The sequence below is a fragment of the Lutjanus erythropterus genome, chromosome 10, assembly GCF_056507025.1.
Source record: "Lutjanus erythropterus isolate fLutEry1 chromosome 10, fLutEry1.hap2, whole genome shotgun sequence".
NCBI lineage: Eukaryota > Metazoa > Chordata > Actinopteri > Lutjaniformes > Lutjanidae > Lutjanus > Lutjanus erythropterus.
The window spans coordinates 29,487,716-29,504,092 of record NC_139326.1 but is presented as its reverse complement, the minus strand read 5'-3'; the positions used below and the strand labels follow the sequence as shown (position 1 = coordinate 29,504,092).

General features: G+C 37.4%; 3 protein-coding genes across 3 annotated transcripts; 1 reads left to right on the top strand and 2 right to left on the bottom strand.

Annotated features, from left to right (window-relative positions):
* Window positions 1-533: 533 nt before the first annotated feature.
* Window positions 534-6,780, bottom strand: dimt1l (DIM1 dimethyladenosine transferase 1-like (S. cerevisiae)). Its single transcript, XM_084728975.1, has 12 exons — window positions 6,615-6,780; window positions 5,036-5,109; window positions 4,864-4,950; window positions 3,751-3,812; window positions 3,553-3,646; window positions 3,408-3,457; window positions 3,197-3,320; window positions 1,713-1,805; window positions 1,540-1,604; window positions 1,371-1,434; window positions 1,130-1,236; window positions 534-1,038 (listed from the first exon to the last, which is right to left on the bottom strand). Exons 1-12 carry the CDS (start codon window positions 6,670-6,672, stop codon window positions 996-998), a joined length of 921 nt encoding a protein of 306 aa, XP_084585101.1. The 5' UTR covers window positions 6,673-6,780; the 3' UTR covers window positions 534-995.
* A 691-nt stretch (window positions 6,781-7,471) lies between these two features.
* Window positions 7,472-10,629, bottom strand: cenph (centromere protein H). Its single transcript, XM_084728976.1, has 10 exons — window positions 10,436-10,629; window positions 9,208-9,348; window positions 8,961-9,016; window positions 8,827-8,872; window positions 8,644-8,712; window positions 8,443-8,499; window positions 8,298-8,361; window positions 8,008-8,059; window positions 7,749-7,909; window positions 7,472-7,630 (listed from the first exon to the last, which is right to left on the bottom strand). Exons 2-10 carry the CDS (start codon window positions 9,327-9,329, stop codon window positions 7,538-7,540), a joined length of 720 nt encoding a protein of 239 aa, XP_084585102.1. The 5' UTR covers window positions 9,330-9,348; window positions 10,436-10,629; the 3' UTR covers window positions 7,472-7,537.
* Window positions 10,630-12,005: 1,376 nt separating this feature from the next.
* On the top strand, window positions 12,006-15,309 carry LOC146320649 (betaine--homocysteine S-methyltransferase 1-like). Its single transcript, XM_084729601.1, has 8 exons — window positions 12,006-12,114; window positions 12,841-12,973; window positions 13,098-13,210; window positions 13,332-13,523; window positions 13,642-13,789; window positions 13,881-14,063; window positions 14,538-14,766; window positions 14,972-15,309. Exons 1-8 carry the CDS (start codon window positions 12,094-12,096, stop codon window positions 15,063-15,065), a joined length of 1,113 nt encoding a protein of 370 aa, XP_084585727.1. The 5' UTR covers window positions 12,006-12,093; the 3' UTR covers window positions 15,066-15,309.
* The last annotated feature ends 1,068 nt before the right edge of the window (window positions 15,310-16,377 follow it).

Below are 16,377 nucleotides of genomic sequence, written 5' to 3'. Positions count from 1 at the left end.
GTTTCTACTTATCCATTGTGTTGGTGTGAGATATCAACCCTCTCTCCAACTTAATGACACTCAGATTGTGGAGATCAAAGCTTGTTGTGAGCAGATTCATGTATTACCTGATTTCCTTCTACAATAGAATCTACCTGAACTACTTTCTTTCTACTAGAAACGTTGTAGTTGGAACTTTACCACAGGAGGGCAGTGTAAACCTAAACTCATGACAACCATCACAGCAAGCCAACAAGTCCAATACATACCGCAGTTTCCAGTACAAACTTTCAAAATAAACTTTTTAACTAGCCAGAGATGTTTTTACTGTCACTGTAGGAGGCAATAAACACTCATTCTCATTTGAGGCAGACACAAAAGCAAACAACATACATACATACAATTTGCCAAATATAATGTCAATCATAGCTTTTTGGTTTTGAGGTGTTGGTTGGACAAAACAAGTAATCTGACAATTCATTAACTGATAAAGAAGTAATCAACAGCCTGCTGGACCATTTAGTGAGAGTCAGATGTCACGGAAAAAGAAGAGCTGTGGACAATGTGAATTTATTTTCAGAGATTGCAACCACTCAAAACTCTACACTTTTCTATTTCCACAAGAAGGTAATTTTGATGTAGTTTTGAACAACTGTAGGTTGTTTTTAGATTAGAATAATCACCTAATGCAGATTATTTTCTATGAATGACACACTCTCTGACACACAGACAGAAAGTCCCATGATCAACAAAGAAGGCTTAAACAGCATCTTCCATCTGACAAAAGCTCTGTGCCCAGGGACGTTTTATCTATACTCATCGCAAACTCAATATGAGCTGTTAAAATGTATCCTCCAATAGTATTTGTACATTTCATCCAACATTGGAAACTCAGTTCCTCCAAGCAAAACTCCAGAAGAGGAACTAACAGTTTCCACTCATCTGAACATCAACTTCTCCCCTCTCCTCATAAAGGCGGGGCATTAAGGGTCCGTCTTTTCAGTTTCCTCTGCCGTTTAAGAAAAGTGGATCCCTGCAGAGTTGAATGCATGAAGCAGCCTGTGGACGAAGAAAACACTCATAATTAAACAGTTACAAACTGAAATTTCTTTCAGTCAATCATTCGGAAAGTAGTGGATGTTCAACTTACACCATGAAGTCATCGATGTCCATGGACCTCGCTCTCTTCTCACTAAAATCAGCCTCCTGCAAAACGCTCTCAATCTTTTTGCTGATGCTGAAGTCTGCTGGAACCTCCTGTCAACATGGAGCACATGGAGACTTCAGATTCAAACTTGTAAGTGACACATCTGCAGTTTCAAACAGTTGTGTTACAAGAGGCAACACTGACTAAAAGGCAAACACGGCTGAAAAACTCCACTGTGACTCACCACATTGTGTAGAGAGCAGTGAATTCTGTAGTTCTTTTCCAGCAGCTGTTCTACTGCAGTGGATCTGGAAATAAGAAATCAATATGATGATCTGTTTTTTTTTCCTCCTACACTCCTGTGACAGAACATTTAAAAAAGTTGGCAGCGTTCGCAGCAGTAAGGCACTCACTTGAAAGCTGCACTGAGGGTTTTGTTTTTCCTTACAAAGGCTATTCTGACCAGGCCGTCCCACTCCTGTTCAGTGGAGAAAAAAAAGACACAACATTGAATATCTGCAGTTTATGTCATGTTTTGATCAACTACATTTTCACAGTGTTAGCTGTTGATAGAGTCGAAGCTCACCTGGAAGTTAACTGGAGGAGGAGGGTTTTTCGGTTCTATCCTGACAACACTTGACTCCACTTTTGGAGGAGGGCGGAAATTATTCTTCCCCACCTGATCAGGACAGAAACATCATCACTGAGACACAGGTGTTTCAACACAGAAAAAATACTTCATGAAAATAAACTGAAATCTAAAGACACTGTCATCATGTTCCCGGTGACTAATTTAGCTTTCGATAAAATAGAAAAAAATTAATTTAAGACTAGCTGACTAGTCTAAAATTAAGAAAGTGCTCAGAAAACACTCAAAATTTTGTCAACAGCAGCCATTTCAAACATGGCACTTTACACCGTGCATTATGAACCAAATTTTTTCAGTCGAATCAGATTTTTCTTTAACTACTGAATCAGTCTGTTCTATGTTTTAGCAGTAAGTCTCACATTTTTCATGCCATTCTTCATCACCTGTCATGTGAAAACATCAGATTTTAATACAATCAGAGAAAGTAAAAGAGTGCGTCATCCTGGTTATAAAACCAGTGAACCAGTGGAGCTTCTCTCCTCAGTCACTGCTGCAGCCACTGTCTGGTGTCACCTGCCCTGCACACTCTGCATGTCTTTCACACTGTGAAGTTAAGGGTTTATTTCAGCCAAACCAGGGTTGGTGATTGTCTAAACAGTGAACCAGTGAAGTTTTATTTTATTTTTGTCGAGTTTAAAGGAGTACAGTTACAGTTTTGCAAAGGGGATCTGGTTAGTTTGGCAATAGCCGTTTCTAATTAAACAAAATCTTACTCTTCAAAAAAGTCTCTCACCATAGAGATCAAGTGTTTACAGATGAGTTATACAGATGATATTTATAATTCCTCACTGGAGTGTATCCCTGTGTATTTTTGTAAGCTTCTATCCATCTTATCCTCTTTTTGTAATGTACACTGACTGACAAAAAAACAAACAAACAGCTGTTAGACTGGTAGAATATCATTCGACTGAGGGGTCTCCAACTGATGATTCAAATCTTCAACTTTCAGAAAACAGCGCTACACATTATCCTACAAACCATGACAACAACTCACTAAAAGTCTTATCTTTTCAGACAGAGCAGGATCACAGTGTCTGTTGGTTAATGATGTCACTGGGCTGCAGAGTGAGGCTAACCTTTGCAGTGCTAGCGTAAAGCAAAGGTGTTTATGCATTGCTTGGGTCGACTGGCCAGTTTATTCTGACACAGCCTACATACCACCTTATTTTTATTTTTTAGATCAAAATATAGCAGAACTGCATTGATTTACAACATGTAGCCATTGGAGCAGGGAGAGAGAGGCCCTCATCTGACAGGGCCACCAGCACTGTACATGATAAAATATTTAATAATTAGTTTGATCAACTAGTATTTCTGGTGCTGAAGAGTGAGGGTAGCAATGTTTAAATTATTTAGTCAACTAGAACAGAGAGAGAGAGTCACTGTTACCTTGTCAGGTAAAAATGAGAGAGCGGACTGACCTTCATAAGATGGTCTACACGAGCCAGCAGCTGTGTGTTTATGGACAGTCTGCAGTACAGCTTGTCCCCAGGGGTGGCGACCAGTCGCATGGCAAACTCTCTCTGGAACATCAACACGGCACACCTGAACAAATGTAAAACACAAACAAAGTGCTAAATGCTCGACACGGACACATGAAGAACATAGTGAAAAACCCTGGTTGTTTCTTACCTGAAGAAAGGTCGATGCAGCAGGAGCTTGAACACAAACGGTGATGAAATCTGCACAATGAAGAAAAGTCAAGTGTGAGATAAATGTACTGAATGGCAGTGAATCAATCATCACTGTGTGCAGTGTGGAGGACACACGTCTTTACCTGGTAAGGTAAATTAGCCACACAGACGTCAAAGAAAGGCAGGTCAGTTTTTAGGACGTCTCCAACTAATATTTGAAGTTTGCTCTGCATGGGTCTGTTGGGAAACACAACGTCCTTTTATTAGATAACATATTTGCTTTTATGTAATTACAGATACTATGAAGATACACAGTATGTGGTGACAGTGACTCCACTCACGTGCACTGTACTCTTTTCTGAAGTTCAGCCACTAATCTGCAATCCAACTCACAGGCCACCACCTGCAAAAATACAGATTTCTGTTATGACTGAACAGTGATGATCACTTATTTATTCAGTGCTGTGGACACTGTATAAAACACAGAGGAAGGTGAACAAGAAACATAAGCTGTACAATTATACAAAGACAAAAAAAATGTAACTTTGTACAGATTTGTCCCATTGGACTGTATGTAAAGCTGGTACAGAGTTAATTTTCTCAAAACTCAAGAAATCAGTGACATGGGGAACAATATTTTCATGAGGAATGGGTTATGAAAATTAATAACACTAATTAGTAATCCTGGGAACAGAGCTACATTTTGTCCTTAAAAATCCCATTACTCTGCCATTTATATTCTTTGTTGTGTATTTCAAATGTGTTAAAAATGTGTACACTAGGATTTCTTCAGTACTTAAGAAGTAAATCTCTTCAGCATCAGTGAGCCATTAAGCATTAATCATGTTTGTACCAAGAACAAATAACGCTGGTATAACATTACATGCTGTAGAGACATGCAGGGAAAACACTATGTTACACCCAGAGACGGGGATTATCGTTTTGTTGTTTCCTTGAACAGCTTCCTCCTGAAATTGAATAATTGTACCGTAATATAATTTTCTTTTTGTTAAAATGGATTTGGTATAGAAAAAAACGATACTGAAGCCAAGGTACTGGTATTGAAAAACCCTAATGTACACTTGTGCACGGGACAGACCAGAGACGAGGACAGCAAAATCATATTAAAAAGTTAACAGCACGTAACAGTAACACATTATTCTGCCTCATCTTGGCAGGTATTGAATGCAATAGCAGTGCTGACACTTACATGTAACACCAGGAAGACAAACTAAAAAAATCTGCCCTGTTCTGTCCATTTTTGCTTACAGCACTATAAAGAAAGCTTCAATGACTAAAATAACACTTGTTAATGCGTTATCTGCATTATCATATTACACAGTCAGAGTCACTGATGTTCTCACTTGATTGCTTAGTTTTTGTGCATATCGGTTTATAGTTTTAAATGAGTTAGCAAAAAAGCAGCAATAAAAAAAACTTTTTGATGCTCTTACCTTCTTGGCCTTTTCCAGCAGTTTCACCGTCATGTTACCAGTACCAGGTCCCACCTCTAGAACCACATCTGTCGGCCTCAGCGCAGCCTGAAAGAAGCAGCGTAACAATAGTTTATTAACATTATAACATCATGCATCATGATTGTCTGCATACACTCTGGTGACAGTGTACCTTCTCAATGATCCCATTGACAACCAGTGGATTCTTCAGGATATGTTGGCCGATGCCGGTGTTGAACATGATCCCTGCAACAGACGAGACAGGAACATTGTTTACTAGAGCTGCAATGATTAACTGAGTAACTGTCTTAACTATTGCAATTATTCTGACAATCGATTAATAATCTGAGTAATTAAAAAAAAATGGTCTCTACTTCTCTATGGTAGTTAGCTTAATATCTTTGGGTTGTGAACAAAATAAAACATTTGAGGGCATCGTTTTGGATTTTGGTAAACACTGACTGACACTGTCACTGTTTTCTGACATCACGTGGACCAAACAACTAACTGATTAATCGAGATATAATATAATAATCGACTAATTAATCAACACTGAAAATAACCTTTAAGCTTTACAATCTGTACAGCAAATAACACTCTGTCCTTAGACCCAAGGTGCAAATAAAAAAACACTCGCCAAAAACTGTTACATGGGGCGAAAAACTCACTCACAGTTTATACAAAGTTTGATGACAAAAATACAGATAAATGTATGCATCCTGTAAATAAGGATTAACATTTAATTGAAATTTGATCAGAGTTACGATATGTCCAACTACATTTTTCAAATCACAAGTGTGCAATATTTGTTAAAAGTGATATGAGTCAAAATTTGATGTTAAATACTGAAGAAAAGAAGATATGTTTTTAAGTACAGATCCCTGCAAAAATCACACTACAATCGTTTTAATGTTTTCTTATGAAAATGAGAAGAACGTAAAAATTATAAATTCTCTCATATTGCAAATCATATCATAATTGCAACATCAGTAAATAATAATAATAATAACAATAATAATAACCATAATAAACGCAACTAGATATTTTTTCAAAATTAAACATAGTGGTTAAGTACTAATGCTCAATTTTATAAATCCACTGTTGACAAATGTTTTTTTATAAGATCAAGAGATCTTGCAAAATTATGCTTAAGACAACATTTCAAGTCAAAATCTCATAAAATGTTTATATCAGTTGTTGACAGTTGTTTCTGTACATTGTCGTATTGTAATATTGTTCAATGAGTGACATAATACTTGTATTATTATGTTTTTGGCAGCTTTAAACATCTAATAGTATCTTCAATTCAAGATTCAATTTATAAAGAAAGCAAAACTTACTCATGGTCATACTTACTCGACCAGGCTGGACTGATCATTTTTTAAACTTGTTATTGGGTGGAAACTTTGTATGCTGAAATAACCACATGTCACTCTTTAGTTCAACATGTATCTTAAACAATGATGTGTTTGTATGTGCATTTAAGAGCACGTCGATCCACGTTAAATAATCCTCTGAATTCAGTTTGGTGTCTCACACACCTCAATAACACACGTCAATAAATACTTGATGCAAACACAAGCGACAGATGTGACGATGATTTTCATTAATGGCTGATTTTAGGCCTCGGTACGGTAACAGTTGAAAACTGCTCAATATGTTGTGGAGACACGACTTTGATTTTAAAGCCCAGTTGCTTCCAGCAGTGTTTGCTAACATGCTAACTCCAGATCCTTCATGGAGAAACTTACCCTGGTTTTTGACCTCTTGGTGCTGCCTGCTCTTCTTCTCCGCTTTGACCTTCGGCATTTTCACTTGGTTTTGTTTCACTTTAATATCCCAAAATCCAAATTTAAAACAAATATCCAATATATAGCTCTCTCAGCTGGGTAAACACGTGTAAGCCCAACTTCTTCTTCTTCTGCACTGACAAACAGGATGTGAAGTAGTGAGTTCAAAATATTTCCACTCATCCTGTGTCGCCCTCTAGTGGCAGCTGGACGTCACTTACATCCCCAATAACCAGTCAAATGTACAAGCATTTGTACAATTTCAAGCTTTTCCAGCACCTTACAGCTGTGATAAATAACATGTTTTCATACATATACACTAAAATAATTTCTTCCATGCCTTCATCACATTAAACCAAGGGAGACAAGTCAAGGAAAACACAACAAAGTCTTGTTTTAAAACATGTCATCTGTCTGTATTAGGCTCGACATCCTTTATAACGTGGCTGAGCCTATAAAGCTGTCACTAAACATTTGTTTTTTCTGTTTTACATTGTCAAGCCAGCGCTCACTGAAACAGCAATGGACCACACATCAACAAAGACTTACTGATCACATGCAGAGCCGCAAGCAACACTCAAGCAGAGTCGTATTATTTTGTGCAAAAGGCAAAAATGTTTAAGCTTTCTCTGACTCATTTTATTTCTTTATCAAAAAGGTGAACTATTCAGAGTGATTTAGTATCAAAGTAATACAATTACAATTTCAAACACTTTGAAAATATCACATTAAAATTCAAGAGTTTTCAAGGATTTCCAGCACCCAGAAGAAACCTGTCAATTGCATCTATAAATAATTCACTATACTGGTTTGAACTGTTTTGTTGATTATTTATTAGACAATACAGTACAAAAACATAAATATGATACATGTGGATTATTCCTCTAATCAGAGATGAGAAACTCCTCCAGTGTCATGGCGATGTCTCGAAGTTTGGGATCTTCCAGCCAGTTTACTTTACAGGCTAAGAGGATGCCCTGAAAAGAGACACTTACATTAGTACACCAGCTGTGAAATGGATTATATGTATGAACCAACCAAACACTGAACTGACAGATAGTGTATTTTCTTTTACACGGTTCTTGCACAATGTACCCTGAGGACATTCTGTGTCATGATGGCCATCTTTTTATATTTCTCCAGGTTGGCCTGGCCTTTCTCCAACGCAGCTTTGTACTTCTCTGTGTCTGGGTGCTCTTTCTTCGACCTCAACTCTGCCATCTCCTTCATGTTTTCATGTGTGAGCCGCTTCATCTCTACACACACACAAAAGCAATTTATCCAAAAAACAGGACAGTAGAAAAACTAAATCACAATCTAACTGTACTTTTAAGTTGTAAACCACATGATATACCGAGCATCTTCTTCTGTATTTCTGTGATTTCATCTTGAAGATCTCTGGACTCCTGTTAACAAAACATACAAGAGCCCAGTACAGAATTAATTATCACAATTTCAAGGAGTGATTTATTTCAGTTTTAATTAACATGTCAATTTGTGTCAACAGACAGTCAAATTTGCACGACCTCCTCTAAAAGATGATCAATAATTGTAAGCAAATCTGTATTTACAGGTCATCAAGAAGAGGGCGATATTACTGTTGTAGACTGATTATATATCTTGGTTGATGAAGAGGCTGCTTACTTGCTGAAGCTGTTTTATGCGTGAACAAAGGTCCATACAACGATCACTCACAGCTTTCAGGGCACTGAGAAAAACACAAGTGTATGAAATAATCATCGATAACAAATGCATGTCAGATCTTTTAATATACTGTGAACTGACTTACTCGGCTTCTGAATCATTCTGTTTCAGTTTTTCTCCAATAGCATGCCACATCTGCATTCTGAAAGACACCAGTTTAATCAATAATTAGGAAAACTTTACCAAAGTTCACTGATTCTATATTAAATATTATACTTAAATATGTATATTATCATGAAAAGGAAAAAATACAGCACTCATTACAAAGGATCAGACATTAGTTTACCTGTGCAGTGCCAATGTGCTGTTGAAGTGATCTGTCTTGACTCTTTCCAGCTCACTGACATAATCTGGCCTGCAATATTTAATGAAAAATCTATGTCAATATTATGCATTTTGAAATGAACTCTAATCTGACATTTGGTGTCAATTCTAGAGACACATCAATGGGCTGATTTTAATTACTCACAAGTCTCTCTCAGCTTCAGATGCGCTGCAAGATCTCTTATTTCTTCCTGTTACAGAAAAAGTTACATCAATGCTTTATATGAGTACTAAATGAAAGTACAATGTGATGGAAATAATGCACACAGTTACATATACCTGCATGGAGCTGTACGGTCATCTCAAAGCACTGGTTGGACATCTGCTCTTTTATTCTGAAAAGATAGTGATTTCACCAGTTATAAAGATCGTAATAATCGCCTTGTGACAAAAGTAATGTGCTTTCATGGGTGCATGGTTCAAGTGGATGAAAAGTGATGGCTGCTGGGGTGTCATCCATCAAATGAAACACCACCCAGCCGTTGTAATCAGAATAGAAGTGTTAAAACAGATGTGGTGGAAGAACCTCAGCATGTCTGCCGGCGAGGTTTCCTTCTGCTCGGTACAGTTGTCAGGAGCAGGACCGTGATTCAGTACCACGGCCTCCACCATGTGGTTTAGCTTCCCCATGTTGTCGGATGGGTCCATCACAAGACAGTGACGATGTCTGGAGGAAAAAAATCAACACAAACCAAAGAGAAGGTCTATGTCACATCACGCAGGTATGATCCAATGAGCATAACCACTCGACCAATTTAGTATTTGTGACTCAAAAAAAAAAATATTACTCAATAAGCAAGAGAAAATAAGCAGGAGAATGATCCTAAATATTAAATTATTATTAATCTAATTCTAACTAAAACAATCTGAAAAGGCAAATACAGTAGGTGGCAATAAGACAATCACTCAACACGAGAAACAGATTTTACTTTATAATAGCATTATACAAGTGGCTGAAGAAGTATTTTGATTTGCAAGTAAAAGTAGACATACCACAACATAATCTATTATACAATATTCATGGCTGCATGATATGGTTATGGCTGGTCACTTGAAAAACCATTAAACTCATGGTGGTGTGATATCTGTTGAGGTCTGTGCCAAACAAACACACTTTCTTAAGATTTATAGTCCAGGACATCTCTGCAGCCCTACAGTACTTCATTATAATGCTGTTTTGTCATATAATTTAAATCAAAATATTGCAATTTCTGCTATTTGGATATTGCATTTGTCCATATTGCGATTTCCATTATATTCCAATTCATTATACAGCCCTAATTACAAGCAAACATATTGAATATGAAAGTGTTGCTTTTATCAGCAAAGTCTACTTTAATAGTAAAAGTGCAGTTTGTGCAGAATAATACTTCCTGTCCCTCCTGAGTAAAAAGTTTTTGTATAAAAAAAAAACTACTGCAAAAGTAACCTAAGTGGCAACTATAGCTGACAAATATATTATGGACGAATAAAAAGTAAAATATTTGTCTCTGGAACAGAAAATGGAAATACCCAGAAGTACCTCAAAATTGTACTTTAGTGCAACACATCCAGACTTTAACTTTGTGTCATGACACTTACTCGTGTTGTTCTCTCCTGGCTAGATACTTTGATTGTGAGATTGTAATACCTGTAATACCTGTATACAGTCAACAAATATAAACTGCTAAACATGCATGAGTTAAAGTCAAACATAAATCAGTTTAGTTTCTATATAACGCTAAAACGAAGAAGAGAGAGTTAAAATATCTGACCTTGTTGAGGTTAACGTGCCCAGCAGTGATACAAACCTGATTTAACCTAAACACCTGCGTTACGTTAGTCACTTACTAAAACTGCTGACTGAAACTTTGACAATAACTTTACAAAAAATCGTTTACCAGAGAACTACACTACATCACTTTTTTGTTTACGTCCGTTTTCGGATCGAAACCCCGCCAGGAAGTGACGTAAGGCCAAGTTATGTTGCCGGAACCTGCTGCAGCGCCCCCTGCAGGCCAAGACGCCTGTTTCTTCTTGTTTTATTTGACAGTTCTGACCCATCATTCATATCATTGATATTTTTTAAAGATTAAAATAAGTGTGAAACCGTTAAGTCAGTATGTTTCTGTTTGACTCATTTCATCTTTTCTGCAGTAGAATTAAACAAATAACTATAAATCAAATGATGATTATTAATTAATCTTATTTTTTGTCTAACAGGAAAAGATAAATAACCGGTAGTATTGCCATATCAGATGAGTTTTCTGGTATACTGTCATGTTGTTTCTGCCTTTTGGAGGAAGGTCCAAAGGATGTGTAATGCAATGCAATGTAACTATGAATGTAAATGTTGAAGTGCATGCTATAGAAACAAACATGCATATTTCAAGATTTTAGATGTCGATAACACTTTCTGCAAAACGAGAAAAGAAACTATACAAGAGACTATAACTCAGTTATTCTGTTTTTGTCACTTTTGTGTTACATCCTGGAAGACCTTGAGAATTAGGCCTATATATTATGCACAACTATGTACTTATTATTGAGGGGGAAGACATTATAACTGAATGTAAGCACAACAACCAGTGTACTATTGTTAACCTTTATATTTTATAAGGGAATTTTCATAATATAATATTCACGAAGCTAAATTCCTTAATTCAACCGCAAGCTTCAAAGGGACAGTTCACCCAAAAATGAAAATTCAGTCATTATCTACTCTCCCTTAGTTTAGTTTTTTAGTCCACAAAACACTGCTGGAGTTTACAAGAAAACAACAAGTGAATTGTCACTAGTTTTCAAACTGGAAAACAAACAAAAAAAAAAAACATAAGCATAAGGGTGAGTAGATAAAGACTGAATTTTCATTTTTGGGTGAACTATTCCTTTGTTGTTTAAAATTAAATACTATTTGTGTCTCTTGAATTTGTCACAAATAAGAAAGGCTGAATAAGAACTTTTTTGGCACTTATTTATTGATTTATTCATTCATTTATTTAATTTCCATTCTTTTTCATCTACTTGTTCATGATGTTACTTTCTGGTATAACTCCTATATATTTTCCTTCTTTGTAATTTAAAGTGGTATGACTGATTGTATATAAATATAACTTTAAAAAAGAAAAAAGAAAAATAATACACTGAGAATGTACTGTACTCTCATCATTTTCCAGGCGAAGTGACTAACTTAAACAAGACAAGCCCAAAATAACATATAAATGAATTAATTAGTAAATAAATAAATAATAATTTGGTACGATCCTTGCCTGGAAAGCGGAAGCAGCCAAGAATGCGGTTAGGATCGCGGTTTCCTGAAACCTCGCCTCCTTAATCTCGTGAGATTATCGCGCTCATTTCCGTGTGACGACACACCAGTGACCCTTCATCTGCGCAGGCCTGTTCGCGAACTTTGCACACAGCAGAGTCAGCGATGGAGAACAAGAAGAAAAGGGTATGAGAACATAAGAAATTAACCCGGTGGTGGTTTTTGCATCTGTCCACGTGCATGTTGCCTTTGTCCTGTCTGTCGTGAATGTCGTTGTCAATCTCTTTTAACCACACTGAACAATGAATGTTAAAGGCTGCGTCCCATTCCTAAGAGCAGTTACTTAATCAGTAGACATGTGAATGAGCAGCCCAGAGTTCACCCAGTGTATTAAATGCAGTTGCTTACTAGATGAAAACAAAAAATGCATCTACTGCCTCCAAGATAACAAGCAGCACTGTTTACACCGTGCAAGTTGTGCATAATTTAATATAATAAATGTGCTCATTTCCATCCTAATTGACCTGTTGAGCAAACATAAATGAGGTCACACACCATGTTTAATAATACAGACAAGAATATGTTAGCTGTAAATATTTAACAGTCTTTTAATACAGTTTCCAGTCTTCATGATAGTTTGATTTGGGCTAAAATACATTTAGCGTGGTTATGTATCACCATGTGAATGTGGCAAATAGGTTCACAAGTAGTGAGAAAAGCAAAACAATGTAATAAATTATCCTGACAAAGCAGTTTAACATATTGGCCCGTTATTGAGGATGTGTTGTCAATTTTCTTCTGAATACATTACTTGTTTTTGTATTGTAACTAAGAATACATATTACTGATTACATGTCAGATGAGGAATTCATCTACATTTATCTTTGTGTGTGTTTTTGTTTGTGCACTCAGGGTATCTTGGAGCGCCTGAATGCTGGCGAGGTGGTTGTAGGTGATGGAGGTTATGTACTGCAGCTAGAGCGACGTGGCTATGTGAAGGCAGGGCACTGGACACCTGAGGCTGCTGTTGAACATCCTGAAGCAGGTACATGCTAACTTCTCATTTGTTAACATGACATGAGTCGATTCTTTTAGAGCACATTTTAATCTGCAAAAAAAAAAAGTGTGTGTCTGCCACAAAACCCCCCCTTTCTTTGTGTCTTCATCAGTGCGGCAGCTGCACAGGGAGTTTCTGAGAGCAGGGGCCAATGTGATGCAGACATTTACCTTCTACTGCAGTGAGGATAAACTGGAGATCAGTGGCAACGTCCCCAACATCACTGTCAGTGAAAAAAAAAACAAAACAAAAAAAAACACCCTCATCCTTCTTGCCCTCTTATACCTGGTGAAAATCATCCTAACATCAGTCTGGTATCACATCAATCTGTTCTCTTCTCATCCAGGGGGCCCAGATCAATGAGGCAGCCTGTGACCTGGCCAGGGAGGTAGCCAATGAGGGCGATGCACTAGTTGCTGGGTGTGTGTCTAAGACTCCATGTTATATGAACAGTCACAGTGAGACTGAGGTCAAGGCCATCTTTAAAAAACAGATGGACGACTTCCTCAAGAAGGACATTGATTTCCTCATAGTGGAGGTATGAGCAGCAGTCCAGAGGAATAACTGCACAGATGGTTATGTGCAACTTCAGTCTGTTTTTACTGTTGCTTGTCCCAAGTTTAAGTTAAACAACTGAATGCACCTTTGTCCTGCAGTTTTTTGATCATGTGGAGGAAGCAGTGTGGGCAGTGGAGGTGTTGAAGACTGGTGGTAAACCACTGGGTGCGACACTGTGCATCTCCCCACATGGAGACAAGGCTGGAGTCCCACCTGGAGAGTGTGCTGTCAGGCTGGTCAAAGCTGGTACATCAACCTTATCTGATATGGTACTTAAAGTCTGATGTCATGATGTAGCTTTACAACCTGAATGTGTTTTGTGTGTGTGTGCACACAGGAGCTGACATCGTTGGAATAAACTGCCACTTGGATCCTCTGACGTGTGTTCGTACAGTAAAGTTGATGAAAGAGGGATTAGAGAAAGCTGGACTCAAAGCTCATCTCATGATCCAGCCACTGGGCTTTCACACACCTGAGTGTAACTTGGGTGGATACACCAGCCTACCTGAGTACCCCTTTGGTCAGCAATTGTTTTTTCTCTTGTTCAGAATAAAAATAAAAAACTGATTTATATTAGAGTACTTCAGTATTGCTCCATCAAATCAATGTAATTTATTGTATGCATTTTCATTTTTGCACTAATCCCCAAACAAAAAAACTGCAGATGGTACAAAAAAAGGTCAACACAAATATTTACATAACTGTCAAAAGGGCATGTAGTGTATAGAACTCTGCACTAATTTGAACAAACAGAGTCTGAAATTAAATGATTCTGCTCAAATAACCCAACAATGCACTGCAAGCCTTTGGCAGGAATTGTGTGACTGTATTTTTGTATATTTAATGTAAGTATAAACAAGGTGCATGAGTGTAGAGCTCATGTATTGCTGTCTTTTTAAAAGCTCCATACATATATATATATATATGAGAATGTAGATTTCACTAAGTCGATGTAACAAAATATCCAAACTTAAATATTTTTCTCTCCTCTCAGCACTGGAAACCAGAGTTGTTACCCGCTGGGACATCCATAAGTACGCCAGAGAGGCTTACGATGCTGGAATTCGCTACATTGGTGGCTGCTGTGGATTTGAGCCCTACCATATCAGAGCGATAGCAGAGGAGCTGGCTGCAGAGAGAGGATTCCTCCCACCTGCTTCAGAGAAACACGGACTGTGGGGAGCTGCTCTGGAGATGCACACTAAACCCTGGGTCAGAGCCAGGTAACACTGAGCAGAAACACAGCTAGTGCATTAAAAATGATGCTGCATTCAACAGATTAACAAAAGACTGAGAACATGATGTATGTATTGTGGCAGAGTGATTATAACCAAGGACCAAAATATTAGGGGAAGTCGGAAAGTGTGTGTTCCTGCTATGTACAAAATGCTGTTTAGCAACTGACTAATTGACTAAAATTTGTCCTAGGGCTCGTCGAGAGTACTGGGAAAACCTTTTGCCTGCTTCCGGACGTCCCAAATGCCCGTCCATGGCCACACCAGCCGATGATTATGGAATCTAACACACTATTATAATTTCTTCTATATACTATACAGTTTGCTGTATTCTTTATATGACTGATCAGATTATCCCCCTTTTTCTATCAAGAATAAAAATGAACGATCTGATCAACCAGAGCTATGTCCTGTTTTAGAACTCAACAATTATTTGGCAGTGTGTCCAGTCGGCTCAGTCATGTTAGGTATATCACAGTAGTTCAGTTGAATCAGGAGCTTCCCTGTTTAATCTGCACCTGAATATTTTAAATATTTTAATAAATAATAATCAAAAAAAAACATTTGTTTTTTCAACAATCCTGCTTTGTTACTGTTGGCTATACTGTAGATATTAGGTTTAAGTGAAATGGCCCAATTTCTCTTGTAAACTTAACTGCATTTCTGATTGGTGTGAATGAAGCTCAGCTACTTCAACACAGAAAATTCATTCAAACTTCAAAATATTCAGCTCAATTATGATTGGTGTGCTACAGCTGTTCTCATTAATACCTTTCATATTTTCTGAAATATTCCAATTTTGGGATTTTTTCCTAGAAATGTTCAAAATACATAAAGACTTTCATAAGATTTTCATGCTTTTTCAGCTCTTATCTGCCTTTTCATATTTTCAGCAAGCACTCACTTAAACAAAAATGACTGATGTCCTGCTGTGAAGGGCGACTAGCACTTCACTTTTACAATCTTTCTAAAAAACAGTTTCACTGTCCAGGTTGCTTATTATTTCACAGTGGATCAATACATCAAATCATTAAGAAAACTGACATTTTAATTTCGTTTAATGCATTTTCGTTTGATCTGACTGGAAAACTCTTTAAATTGATTGCGGAGAGAGAGAGAGAAACGGAGCAATCAGAATAGTGGGTGAGCTACATTGACTTTTAACAGGAGAGAGAGCGCGGTGCGACTGTCTGTGAAGGTAATCTGAGGACCATCAAGTCAGGCAGGAATATTCAGCTCTACCTCCTTCATTATCTGTATTTTATAGAAGCATTTACAGGTATAATATAAGATAATGATATGCTTTTGTCAGTACACCAATTATTATTTTCTGCTGAACGATCGCCAAGGTGCGACGTGAGGACGACAAATAATAGCCCCTTATGATTGGTCCTCATAAGACCTCGACCTCACGTGCGATAATAGCCGAATAAATGTTGTCTTTTTTTCAAATGGAAACTTTTTTGTCTTAAGGGTGTATTAAAATGTTGACTTTAATAATTAAAAATAAAAGTCAAGACAATATATGTTCTCCCAGTCATTTAAGGTGGGCCAGTTGCACAAGTGGGTGGGCCCAGGCCCGTTAGACCCACCCATAAC